The sequence below is a fragment of the Xiphophorus hellerii genome, chromosome 21, assembly GCF_003331165.1.
Source record: "Xiphophorus hellerii strain 12219 chromosome 21, Xiphophorus_hellerii-4.1, whole genome shotgun sequence".
In the NCBI taxonomy this organism is placed as follows: Eukaryota; Metazoa; Chordata; class Actinopteri; order Cyprinodontiformes; family Poeciliidae; genus Xiphophorus; species Xiphophorus hellerii.
In genome coordinates this window covers 9,501,794-9,516,120 of record NC_045692.1, presented here as the reverse complement: position 1 = coordinate 9,516,120, position 14,327 = coordinate 9,501,794, and the positions used below count along the sequence as shown (strand labels likewise).

At 39.2% G+C, this 14,327-nt stretch overlaps 1 protein-coding gene across 1 annotated transcript in view; it reads right to left on the bottom strand.

Annotated features, from left to right (window-relative positions):
- phldb2b (pleckstrin homology-like domain, family B, member 2b) overlaps positions 1–14,327 on the bottom strand; it is a 36,948-nt gene that overhangs the window by 1,965 nt on the left and 20,656 nt on the right. The window contains 19 exon segments of the mRNA XM_032551112.1: positions 96–181; positions 351–570; positions 1,544–1,690; positions 1,850–1,940; positions 4,499–4,649; positions 5,665–5,764; positions 5,900–5,923; positions 5,925–6,044; positions 6,985–7,206; positions 7,364–7,516; positions 7,985–8,059; positions 8,146–8,256; positions 8,342–8,497; positions 9,974–10,102; positions 11,226–11,363; positions 11,543–11,677; positions 11,679–11,705; positions 12,520–12,588; positions 12,590–12,898. Coding sequence (XP_032407003.1) covers positions 96–181; positions 351–570; positions 1,544–1,690; positions 1,850–1,940; positions 4,499–4,649; positions 5,665–5,764; positions 5,900–5,923; positions 5,925–6,044; positions 6,985–7,206; positions 7,364–7,516; positions 7,985–8,059; positions 8,146–8,256; positions 8,342–8,497; positions 9,974–10,102; positions 11,226–11,363; positions 11,543–11,677; positions 11,679–11,705; positions 12,520–12,588; positions 12,590–12,898 — 2,463 coding nt within the window.

The window sequence follows — 14,327 nt, the reverse complement described above, 5'->3', positions numbered from 1 at the left end:
TAAAATAAAGAAAAGCTCAGGAACGACGATCAGTTAGATCAATTACTCAAAGCCAAGGGTGCATTCAGTAGATAGACATGAATGTAACCGCATACCTTGTGTGCACTTTTCAAATGGTCATAATACACCTCTTCAATAGCTTGGAAGTAAATCACACCTTTCAGCTTAGCCTCATGTTTGTCTGTAGGTGAGAAATTACAGAAATATTGCCAAAACGCAAATTGAGTCAAGAAAACCTCTGTATAATTTCTTTGATTTAAGACATCCACCAACTTTTGGTTATTAATTTTAATCATTGCAGCTTTAAAGTACCATAAATACATCTGCATAAGCGTGCTTTCTGTAGCTACCTGCATAGTAGGACAAAGTGCGACGGTTGCGGTCAAAGACAAACCAGCGTTTCTTCCATGTTTTGATCTTGCCTCCCATCTTGATCAGGTAGCCTCGGCAAGTCTTTTCCGAGATGGATAAATGGAAGCAGGTGTCTGTGTTGTGACCCGCTGACTCAATGTGAGCCCGCAGGTCGAAGTCGTCCTTCCTCACCGGCAGGTAGCGAGTCAGCGGCCGGGACTGGAGAGGTTAGGAGAGAACAGCTCAGTAAGGGAATGAACTGTTTGAAGGGATGATATAATTCACAATAGTTGCACAAATGTATTTCATTTGTGGCCAAACATAAAAGTGCAGAAGAAGGAGAAACTGGTGGAGCCGTAGTCAACAGTCTTTATGGCTAAAAAGAAGCTTTGTGTCTGTCAACAATGGCTTTCTATTAGTTAAAATGTAAATCAAAACAGCATAATCCTTTGGGAAGTTCTCATGTTGCTGGTTTTTGTGGTTAAAATGCTTTTGATTTGTTCCACAGTGCATCCACTCTTTGAATGGAGCTATTAAATAAATTCTTGGGGAACGATGGAGCCTGGGAAGTCAGAGCTCAGATCTAGGAATGATGAAAAATCTAAATGAAATGTGTTCCAGTTACATGCCATTACCATAGATAGCTGGTGTTGAGTGAGCACAATTTCTACGAGTTGATAGCTAATCTTTGGATTACATGCATTCAAACAGAAAAGGAGTAAAAATACACAAGTAAATAAGAGAAAGATACCATTTGACTCTTGAGTAAAGGACTTTTTTTGTGTGTTTTAAAGTCACTGGGCAACCTTTATTCATCTCTAGTTCAAATAATGAAATACTTAGGTCAACCAAAGCTGTGCTGACTTATTCCAGACAAGATAAAAATTATTTATAATACAATACACTCTGTATATGTCAAACATATACAGAGTGAAACATCATAAAAATGTCTGTTCAGTAAATGGCAATCCATTTTAGAGTTAACCAGTTTTCTTTTGTTTTTTTGCAGCTTCCATGCCTGGCCAAAGCTAATAGGGTTTACATACAAAATAAGAAACAGCTACATGTGCAGAGAACTGGTGCACATGTAGCACCAGTTCCACATGTGCAAATAATAATAATTTTTTTTATTACTATGTGTTTGGTGGAAAACCAGAGGATTTAGGATCATATTTATTCCTTTCTTCTTCACCTGTGCCCTTTGTTTCTCTCTCATCTTCACTTCACGATCGATGAGCTTCTGACGTCTACTTGTCTCCTCCTGTAGTCTTTTTTCCAGGTCCTCTCTCCTTCTCCTCTCCTCTTCCAAGGCCTGCTTGCGCATCTCCATTTCTCGTTCCTTAGGGACCACAGCAAAAGAGGACATATAAATATGGATAAACCTCGATATAATAAATCTAAGTAAAATATTTCAGAATATAAGTGAGCAAGTGTGTTGCTCCGTTTAAAGCATTAACAGGAGTGAAAATAAGTGGACATTTTTTATGGCCTGCCTCACCTTGTGCTCCAGGAGGCGGTTCTTCTCAGCCTGTGCCTCCCTCAGCAGGCGCTCCATCTCCTCTAGCCGGGCCATGTTTGAAGTACTGGCGCTGCAACCCACAGACAAATGAGTTACACATCAGAAACAAAGTGAAACAAACATCATGTCTTGGTTTAAATGAAAGCCAAACAGGTATTTTTACATGAGTAGCAATTAATATTTCTATAGACAATGATAAAGACTCCGGACTCAACAGCGTTGAGTCTTGAAAATAATTGTGTTTAGTCTTCTAACCCAAAAGCTGCACTCTCTCTCTCTCTCTCGAATAATTCAGTTTATTCCCTGTTTATGTTGTGTCTATTCATTTTACAGGTCCACTGGCAGAGAAAACAGGATGCCAAGGAAATTTAGGACAGTTCCATCTTTCTCTCTCTCTCTCTCTGGCAGAACACAAGGCATAGATTATCCTCAGTCTCTTAGTCTGCAGATGGTCTGCACATGACAGGCATTCTTGACAGACATCAAAGGCATTTCAGTAGGTATTTTATTGTGTGTGGTTTTCTGACTTTAAACCCATTGTTGTTGTTTTTTTCAATTGCGCTGATTCATATTATGTTTGCCCATTTGTTCTTCTGTCAAGCAAAGGCATGGACACTCTTTCCATCCCTTATTAGGTAAATTCCATTGATTTTCTGGAGCTTATGCTAATCCCAACTCGAAAAATCCTTAACCTAACAAAGACTTACTTTTGACCTCCTAAAACTGAGGTGATCCCTCTCAATAAAACGGTGCAGATTGATTTATGGCATTAATACATATGTAATGAACTTCCATGCACATTTACAGTTTCCTTTTATCCGGAGCCAGAGGGAAATGGATACTCCCGTGTTGATGTGTGATGATGTCATAACATAGCTGAGAGGAATGGTCCGCATTAGACTTCGGTATACACAAACCAGGGAGATGTGGGGGAGAAAAGCGGTAACAGAAATAACAAAAGAAGACTGAGTGGGAGGGAAGGAAGAGTGTAGAAAAAATAAAAGCATGCAATCCTGTTTCCCGCTCAAGTTTCAACCTTTTTTTTTTTTTTTTTCCAAAATCGATCAATAAATTTCCAGTTTGAAGTCAAATCTGCCTAAATTATACGCTGGTAAAGAAATTTTAGATACAAAATGGTTTCCTGTAACTAATAAAAATCAACTCCTTACTAAAGTTAAATTTAAGAAAGTCTGTATTTCTTAAAGTAGCAGTAGCTTTTCAAGCTATTAATTTTTTTTGGTTCAAAATACTGATTCTATATGACATTATTAACTTCAGAAGTTTTTCTTAGCATTTCAGTTTTGTTGCAGCAGCAACACAGAAGCACTTATTTCTTTAGTCAGCCCTGTCTTAACAAAAATCCTACCTTAATCGATGAGAGGGAAATGTACTCATAGTCATCATGTTGAAGTTAGAATCAAAAACAAGAAGACAAAAACCAATTTCCCAAGTCCCAGAGTAAGCGTTTTGTCCAACACAGGTTCATATTCCACAGCATTCCTTATGGTTCAATTTAAACAGGTCCAGTCCACTCTGAGCAGGTAGATCGCAATCCGACAGAAATCACGCTAAATCCAACTGAAAGATTTCAGTTTTGAATCCATTCTGCTAAATGGATTCAAATCTGCTGAAACACGACTGCAGAAGTCAGAGAAACAAGACACGGGCAAAAAAAAAAAAAAAAAAGGGACGGATGCAAGTGTTGTAAATCAGAGCAAGAGAGAGAGAGAGCAAGCACACATGGTTTCAGGCCAGATGGGGGCTCAAGCCCAAAATCCACCGCCACCCCCATTCATTTTGTTCAGGTCGCTTCAACCTGAGGGGGCTGACTGTTATGGCACACATGCAGAGTCTCACAGAGCTTCGTGTTTTCCGTAACATGATGCCTAGACCCCTAATCAAGAGTAGCCCTCAACACACACACAATGCACAGATCCCACTCTCCGAGGAGGGAACATGAAAGGCGGGAAAACCTTCCAACATGCTTTTTACATTAACACACTTTCCTCGTCTTTCTCACCGATCACCAAATTCAGAGGTTCATATTACAAACACAGTTCCCCTGCTTCTTTAACAGTTTTAAATGTTTGGTCCTCAAATTAGAAATGTACTTCTTTTAACAATAGCTACACCATTTGACATATAGCAGCAAAAAATATTGTTTTATGCTTTTCTTAAAGAGCAATTAGTTGGATCCTGCACTATACCTACGGACTATCAAGTTCAGATGATCACAAAGCTCTTTGGTGTGGACATTTTAATCAAGGGAAGAATTTATTTTTAGTAACAAGGAGGTGTTTAAAATGTTAAAATATGCTACTGATAGTGTTAAACGTGGATTAGTTGGTGTCAGATATCTAATCTAATATATTTCCGCAAAGTTGCTTCATTCTATCTTTTTGATTGTGGCTAATTCTGTCTTCCATGGGATGAGCTGAAAGAAGATATGTAAGCTGTTGGAAATTCTGCAGAGAAGAGACACTTAATTATTCTAGCTGCTTTCAGTGTCGTAACTGAGCCGTAAAATTTTCATTGGCAGGTCAGAGCTTTACAAAATCTGTGTTGTTTTATCTCAGTATCCACTGTAATGTATCTGCAAATACAACAATAACACAAGCATGAACCTACCTGGAGACATTGTCAGGCGAACAAGCTGAGATGCTGGTTTCAATGGAGTCACTGCTGTCCACACTCAACGTGTCAAAGGCCTGGTTTTCACGGTACCCGAAGGCATCGAGGTAGACATTAGTCTGGGAAGCCGCTCGGGAGCCAGACTGACCTGAACCCACAGACAAACAGACACACGGAGAAAAGCAAACGTCTTAGCTGCTGCTATTTGTACTTACTTTCCCTTCTTGTGCAAACGGCATACCTGTCTCAGGTGTTTCATCTGGGACAGTTTGGCCAGATGGCTTTAAATTTGGATCACAAAGACCTGCCACGGTGGCACGTTCGCAAGAAACCTTAATCACACTTAAAATTGTAATAAACAAGTAAGGAAAGTAGCCTCTTCAAATATGTCGACAAAAACAGGATACGTTCTGATAGAGGGCCGATGACAGAATGACTCTGCAGAGCCTTTGAAGAGAGACTAACTCAGTCTTTGGGTGAAGGAAGAGGCACACACAAACAAAATCTGATAGCATCAGAGCAGCACAGGAGACCCACCCATCAGATGAGTCAGATCAAGGGACCAAAGGGACTGAGGGACCAGATACACGTGCCACTTCCCAGGAAGACAGGCAGCGTTATAGTGCAAACAGACAAAAAAGAAAATCTGTATATCCCATTAACAAAACGATGCCACAAAACCTACCTGTTGCTTTCGACTTGCGCAGAGCCCATTAGATGTATTTACTTGAATGATTTGAATCGAAGGGAAGTGAACATATTTTCCTAATGAGGTGTAATGACTTACAGAAATTATTGTGAATGTCAGTGTTAGAAGAGATCAAATAGTGACTGGAAGTTTCTTGTAAATGGGATTTTGAGCTGTTTTTATTAGATTACTAAAGAATCAAGAAGCAGCTCTCCTGCACACACTTTCATTCAGTATCCTAAATCTCGAATAAACAAGTGAACAAAATGAGAATTCCCAAAACGCCATCCAGCACGAACCCCTATGAATAAGTCCTTAACTTGGAGCAATTTTTCTTTGAATTTTCTAAAGGATTACCAGCTGTAAGTCGCCAAAATGCCAGGGTAGTTTGTACAAACTACAATTACTCTGAAGCAGAATATAATAACTTAATTAACGCTTGTTGTTTCTAGTTATGTTCTTCATGTGTTTGTACCTTTCTGTAGACGACGAGATTCAGTCTCCTTGCTGGACAGAGAGAGGATTCTGGGAAGAATACTGCCACAACTTGAGCTTTGTACCAGAGGCTGGTGGGACTAGGGGAACAAAAACAGTTTCCAACAGTAAGAAACCTCAATATAACTGAATGTGAAATTTTTCCTTCACAATTTATTAAAATACTGTATTGTATAGTTACTGTAGGCTTGTGTGAACTGTTTACGTATGAGCACCTTTGTTTGATAGCTGCGTCCCAAGTGTTGAGCATGTGAACTGGGTATTCAGAGTGGGAATGTTCTTCTTCCTGGGTAAAGTATCACTCAGATGTGAACCACTTTCCCTTTCAGAGCGCTTTCTCTCTTCCAGCAAACGGAAATGCTAATTAAACAGACAAGAGAGGGAAGAATTGCATATTGATAATTCACTATTCATTGTTGAATTTAACTTAAACAGTGAAGTAAAACTGATAAGCTATTGTTTATGTCATGAAGAATTACCCACTGCAATAATTTGACATAGGCGTTTTACTCTGCTGCCATCTGGTGGCAGGGATTAAAGTACTTATTGTACAACAGTTTTTGCTGTTCAATGTGTGTATCATAAACATTGCGCATAGAATTAGAATATTACAGACAAAAAAATAAAAACAACAAGATTAATAAGAATATGCCATTAAATACAGCTGTGGCCAAAAGTTTTGGAACTGAGAAATAATTACGGTTTTACTTTAAGGTTGTCAATTTGGACCGAATCTAGTGTGTAAGAAAATGTGATCAGATGAAATGCAATTATTTGCTGAGATCAATACAATTAGTTCGTTTTTAATCAGAAAACCCTAATTTGCAGTTTTCTGTGTGAGGTGGTGACCTTCAGAATTAGACCCTGTCAAGACAGGTAAAAAAAGAGGCTATTTCTGAAGTAAGACAGGGGTAGAATAACTTTCTCTAATAAAGATCCCTTCAGACTGTTTGGAAAAGCTTGAGAAGAAAAGTCTAAGGCTACCATGGGTCCTGTGTCATAAAGTGAAGCATCCTTTGATCACTGGTGTGTGGGATCGCCTCTCATCAAAGGCGGTGGGCTCAGCCACAATTCTCAAAACTATAAATGTGTGCTTAGTATTAATTTGTTGTCTTTCACTATATAACCCTTAAAAATATATTATTATGGAACTTCAGCGAAACTAGAGCTTATGAACTCTAGTTTCATAATAAAAATAAAAATAAATAAAAAATAGAAGCTTTTTTAAATCTCAAAAACTTTTGTCACAAGCAGATATCAACTATAGGCAACAATACACACATAACCACACACACGTTACCTGCCTGTGTCGCTGATGATGGTTTTTGACAGGAAGAGGAGGTGGGGGAGAGTCGGGAAGAGGGGAGGGGTCTCGATAAGTTACCATGTTCTCTGGCCAGTGCACAGAGGGAGTTTTTGGGAGGGGACGAGCATTGACGTGGGCAGAAGAAGAAGAAGGAGAAGAAGAGGAGGAGGAGGAGGAAGAGCAGTGACAGTCGGCTGATAAAGAAGAGTGACCGAGCTTTAAAAAGAAAAACAAACTCTATAAGATACAGAAACTGAGCATGAGAAAAAGACAATGAAGAATAAATGTGGGAAGAGGAGTGTACTCTCATCATCTGCTGGTCTACTAAACTACACACTGCAAAAACAGACAACCGTCACATGACTCCACACACCTCGTCCTCCGTTGGCTTTGTGGAGTCTTCCTCCGGGGAAAGGTTTACCTCAGACTCGGGGGTCATTTTGACCAGAGAAGGGGCAGAGGCAGGGTTAGGGTCCTGCCCAAGCTGTGAGTAAAGCTCATTGATTTCACTGACAGTGACATAGCCCTGGAGGGTATTATGAGGAGAAATAGAGGAAAGAGAACGGGTGAGGCATAGCGAGAAGTGAGTGAGTCACATTACCAATGCAAACATAGAAATTAGTTGTTAATATGTTGCACAACTTGGCAGCAAAAAAAGTTACTTACACACACAGTAGTTACTATACATATCAGAACAGACAGTCAATATCATTTCAGCATTAATAAAAAGAGATTATTATTCACTGAGATTGTTATGGAGACTGGAGATCAAGTCAAAAGGAAAAGGAGGAAACACGGCAGACTCCAACAAGACAGGAGTACCTTAGCCTTCTTGAGAAATACATTGCAAAGAAAGGACTGACACACATCGGCTAAAGAAGCTGTAGCCTAACAAGCAGAGAAGAAGATCCGAATGACTAAATCAGGGGAGAGTTTATCCACGTCTAGAGCCTTAAGGAGTCACATCCAGTCTGCTCGCTGTCAGTCAACCTACCTCTCTTAGAGAGAAACTCCGGCCACCAGTGAGGTCAGCGTATTTTCTTTCCAGTGTTGCAAGGCTTTCCTTTTCCTAACAGGGAAAAAAAAAATAGAAACTTAGACCTTGAACTAAATGTCTCCTGTTTGGAAGGGATCCAAAAATGGGTATCGTCATACTCTTCGCAGCATCACTTCAAGGTTGCTCCTCTCCTTCAGAAAGCTCTCCTTTTCTCTCTGAGCCTGCTCGGTTATCTGCTCTGCTTGCTTCTTCAGAGCTAAGAGTCGCTCCTTAAAGGAGGAACAAAAAAACACAAGCCTCGGATCAGTCACATTCAAGCAACTCTTTAGGTTCCATAAAAATGAGAAGTGTTACCTTGCGAGTGACGGTGCTGCGCTGGTAGTCGGCAACCTCTCGGAGAAGTTCTTGTGTATGGGTCTCCTTCTCCTCGTCCTGCCTGCTCTCCTTTTCCAGCTGCTGGAACTCCAGGTCTTCGAAGCGCTTTGTCTCTGCCTCAAGTACCTCACAGTCCTAATGCGCACAATAAGAAAAGACAATGAAGGAGTAAAACCCAGTGAGTCTAGGAATCAAATCACTAAAACCAATAATGTGCCATGTGTTTAAAATTATAGAAAATTAAGTAAGCATTCAGTGTATTTAAGTTAAGTTTTTGTAAATATTCTGTCTGACCTTCTTTAGCATTGGAAAAACTATTTGCAAAAAAATGCATATAGTTTTAATAAACTTTTTAAGACTGATGACAAAATAGGTGTAAAATATGTATATACATTAGGTATTATAGACTGACACACGTGTTGTTCTGAAAGATCGTATTTATGTGATATAAGATCTCAGCAAAAAACTTTAGTGAAACAAAACAAATGCATGCAAAACAGAAAAAGACATATTCAACTTTCATGAACATTTACCAGTCATGCAGACACCGACCCATGGCTACTTGACTTCACATGCAAAACATTAGAAACATTTAGGCACTCATTGATAAACAAAGCAAAAACAAAATCCCTATCAGGCTTGTAATTTTAAACAAAGAATTGCTGTAATTAAAACATAAAAAATGAAAGCTAATATTCTATGCCCAAACTGGTCTTTCAGCCTTGCTATTTTAGAACCTTAAAAGATCTAATCAGTTTAATAGCATGTAGCAGTAGCAGAAACAAACAGAGCTATTCAGTAGGAATCGAGAACTTGAATGGAAGACAGCTTGAGTGAGTCCATAGAGAAGCTGGGGTGATTTAGCTGAAGAAGTGCAGATTTCTACATGCATAATAAAGTATGCCAGCATCCCGTGCCTTTTCCAGTCCACCCTGCAAACACTTTCCCACATTCATGTTCTAGTTAATGCCACACTGCTGCATGAACTGATCTGTGTTTAATGCTGCCTTTGCATGCTTTTTATCTTCTTCCATAAAACAAAATAATTTGCTGAAACAGCAAGGAAAGAAAGAGCTTTGCAATTTATTCCCAACTCTTGAACATTTTACATTTGTTAAATTTTACAACTAGAAACCTTAATGGGAATGTATGAAATAGATGGAAAATGATAAGCTTTTAAAATATATATATATATATATATATATTTTGTAGTTTTGATAAAAATATGCAAAAGGTTGGTGTGAATTTGTGTGCTGTTGCAAAAATAACTCTAGTTCAGTAATATTTCATGGGATGCATCTGAGAAGAACAGCCAGGCTATAAATGCTTAATGCAGATCCTCCTGAAGACAGTGGTTGTAATGGATTTTATTTGGGGCTATAAGAGTAAAAGGGATGCATGGATATGTATACCATATTTTTCTAATTTTAAATAATAAAAATTTTATGAATCATTTCTCATTTTCCCTCCACTTCACAATTAAAGTTCATAGTTGCAATGTTACAAAATATAGAAAAGTTCAAGCTGCTAGAAAACTTTTGCATGGCACTGTACAGAGCTAGTGGCAGTATGTGCGTGTGTGTGGGGGTGTGCATGTGTGTGTGTACTGACCCTGGCTAGCTGCTCCTGTAGGGGCTCCTTGGTGGCTTCAGGGCAGCTGTCCAGCTGGGAGCGCTGCTCACACACAATCTGAGCCAACCTCTCTACTCTGTCCCTTTCTGCCTGCAGCAACTCACACGCCTGGTACACGCATGTTTCCATACGTGTACATGTACGCACATTCCCACGCAACAACACGGACACCATGTACACATTTGTGCATGTGTACATATATATATATAAAAAAAAAATGAAACAAAGACAAGAACACATACACACGCAGGACAGAGAGAGGATGGCTGAGTTAGTGGGTACTTGCAGGATGACAGTTAGTTATCATGGCTTTAAAGTCAGTAACACTAGCCTATAGGAAGGGCGGGGGGCAGAGGGCACGGAGGAGAAAAAAAAAAAAAACTCTGGCAGAGTAATGGAGCGCTGGTTACAGGGAACTGGGGAGGTGGTATGTGGGAGTAGGATAAACGTTGCAACAGATTGGTGTCCTGCCTCTTGTCAAGTTTGTTTGCATGACAATGATCGAAGGAATGGGTGGGAATGGAAACAAGGACATAAGGGATGGTAGAGTAGAGGATTAACTGGCACATTGGGGCTCCTTTCTTTGTATACAAGACACAAAACAGCCACCCAAATATGTACAAGCACTCAACTTTATTTCTGACCTGCAGTTTTCCAAACAGTTTCTGATTGATTCCTCTGTCTTTCCCTTTCTCGTTCGTTTTCCTGACTGCAGCTGTGTAAACATTTTACTCAGGTGGAAGGAATGAACACAACAAACTGTAATTTTGCTTTATACTCATGTCTAAATATAAAATCTCAAATATAAATTCCATCTGTTCATCTAGCAATTTCCACATTTTCCCCATCAGTGCAACCATATGGGAGTCTAAGAAAAAAAGTTACACCCTTGTGTATATTTGTAGATTTCCTGCAGTAGTGTGTGAGACAGAATAGCTCTGGTGATGCATCCTGGGTAGTATTAGCAGATATATATTTGGAGCAGAGAAAGCATGAGAAGGATTAACACCTTCCGGTTACTCACATGACCCTGAACGTATGAGTCTCTGCGCTGCCTATATATTTGTAAGATTATATTCCATGGTTAAAATTATGTCAACTGTTAAAAGGCTGAAAACTTCTCCATAACTTACACTAAGGTTACAAGATTTGCATCTGCATCACTATCACTTACCAGAATATAAAATCATATTTCAAGACGGTTATATGGTTTCAAAGTGAAGACTTGTACCTTTTCTTTTTCCTGTTGGGACTTTGTCTCCAGGTCTTCCATCTTGCTGTGAAGTTCATCTAAAGCTTCTTTCTCCCGCTGCAGAGCACCTACTTCCGACTCTTGCTCCGCTTCGACCAGCGCTCGCTCGACTTCCACCTTTAGGAAATAAATCGGACTAGTTTCGGAGTTTCATATTGAAGACATGTTCTGGCTACTCTTTCTTGGATAAAACATTTTAACACTGACAAAATGACAAAGAAATAGAAAGAACAAGGTTTTATGCCTTCTGAAAAGAATGCAAACAAATCAAATTGACAGATTTAGCCGTCAGCTACCTCTCGGGCAGATTCCTCCATTTGGTTGTCCAGGTCCTTGATTTTTTGCTCCAGCTCCTCAATGTTGTTCAACACCTGAATTCTCTCCTCCTCTGCACGCCTCACTTCCTCCTCTGAAGGCATTGAGTCTTGCCCCTAGGCAGGAAGCTGAATCCTCTGCAGACTGGTAAAAACATAACTGATTGAACTCATTTAAACACAAAACTTCGATGTTAAACTTTAAAAATGGAACAGAATTTATATTGCCATTACATAAGCAAGTGGAACAGAATTATTTGCAGTCCATATCAGTGCAAATAAGTAAAATAGAATAATAAACTACTTTCATGTACAATGCAAAATCAAAGAAACGAGCAATAGAAAGAGAAAATATGAAATGAAATTTTAAAAACTGTCACACAAGAATTTTTTTTGTAATTTTAATAACAGACGTTAATTACAATAGAATATTGTAAAATATAGATATGTTCCTGTTTTCTTTTTGTTTTTCAGATGAATGAATTCTATACATACAAACCCCCTGACACAGGCAGCAGCTGTCAATTTAAAATGGTAACACTTGACTTGCGCTAATCTAATAAATGAGCTGTAAATATCCCCCATCTGTGGACACAAATGGTATCAACCCTTTTCCAAGTATTTTGACAAGCAACCTCGTTACTTTCATGCTTTCCACAGAGACAGTGGAAAGCATAAACACTTCATAAATAATAATCTAGGTGAATAAAGCTGATCCATGCACAATGCACCCCATAAACACATGATTTTACCACAACAGAAGGCAAACTTTTGATGTCAGGATTTATAGTGAATGTATTTTGCTGTTTCACTCAGATTTTTGTCAAGGAATAGGATAATAATGAATTATATTGAAGAAATTCAGGATTGGAAAGGTAAACAACATACAAATATTGGCACAAAATGATCTCAAAAACACCCAAACAACTGACAGTTTGAATAAAATATTTAATCGATACCTCATTTGTCCTCAGAGATCTTGAAGAGGGTGATGGAGCATAGCTTCGTAGGCTGACTGCCGGCGATTCAGGCCCTGTAGTCTCTGTGTCCGCTGCTGCACCTCCGCCGCATCTGCAGGTCGTCGTCAAAGTAACCGTTCTCTGATCCCGGGGAGGTCATGTGACCGCTCCCTGGAATCCCGTTAACAGCTGAAGAGTCTGAAAACACGGACGGCGTGTCGTCATCATCATCGTTCACTTGGAGCTTCTCTAGCTCCTGGTTGATCTTCTGGAGATCCGCAACCGCTGACGTGGAATTCGGTGCCGGTCCCCCTCCGTCCCTTTCGGCACGCCCGAGTTCCGAGCAAAGAGACAGGATGGTTTCTAGACGCTGTCGCTCCTGAAACAACCACACAAATACACATGTCGGTTAAATGAGACACAGGATGTGCAAATTAGATCCTTCTAATATTTATGAAAAGCTCAAGGATAATCATGTTGTTTCCAAAATAAAAGATGCAGAACATACAAGAAACTGTTTTACATAACATTTACATATAAATTACATGATGATTATGGCTACAATTCTTAAGTTCCACTTTGATAACAAGGATTACCTGGGGAAGCATTCCAGAAATTATGGCTCCAGTTCCAATCTGATTATTATTTTGTATTTTGAACTCAGTACGATTCCTTTCATCTATTTTTAACAACATATAGCAGAATAAAACATATTTAAAATAAAAGAAGAGAATCTTCTCTCAGTTAGTATGCCCACAGCAAGAGTTCCCCTCCTACTGTTGTTATTGCCAGCGCAGCTATAAGTGTCGACCTACGGAAGCTGTGAAGAGTCAAAACGACCCTCCTCGCTCTATAATCCCTAGACAGAGAAGCACACGAGCCCCAATGCAGGTCTGCATAGGTAATATTACAAGTAAACAGAGGAGGGGAGAAAGAATTAGACTTGGTGTGTATGCGAGTAACAGCGAGAGACCAAGTGATTTAATGAGGAGGTGGACAGCTGTCAGATCCGATCGGAAGCGTGCGGGGAAACAAGACATCGCCCAAAACACAGGAATGTCTGTAATGCCACAGAGGAAACAAAACACTGTTCAAGGATAATATCATCTAGAAAGAATTGGTGAGGATGGGGAAGTGCAAGTGTTGAGATATTCAACTTCAAGTAGAAGTCAACAGACTTTAGGAGAAACATTCTCATTGGATGAAAACAGCACTAAACATATTTTGTAGAGATTGCAATTCTTTTCAGAACAACTATTAACAAATTATTAACCTTTGAGTGTAGCTTGTTTTATCTATTGTATATCAATAGAACCACACTTAATGTGACAGCACAACCTGAGATAAAGAGTCCACACCAGTTTGTCACATTGATTCAAACGATAGACACTATAAAATGATGTTGATCTGAGATCAATGTAACCTTGATATCATGTAAAGTGGAAAAGATTTGGAAATAAAATGTATTGGTTTATGCATTACTCAGTCCAAAAAGCAAGCAACAGTAACACCCCTGGCTAAAGCTCATGTAAATATACAAATAATGCTTAGAAGTTAGAACTACTCAGAGTTCAATAACATGAAGTGAACACTTAATTTATTGTAGAGTATCAAGAGCTTCACATTTCTAGATGCAGTTTATAAAAATAACCACTAGATGGCAGGAAAAGTTAAGACGATTGCAGATGATTTTCAATGTTGAGCCTTAGGAAGAACTAAAATCCTGTTAATGGCTCTTCCCAGTTCCCACATGCATCACTTAATAGAAACTTATGAATCTGTAATTGTATTTCGGTTTTTTTATGTCC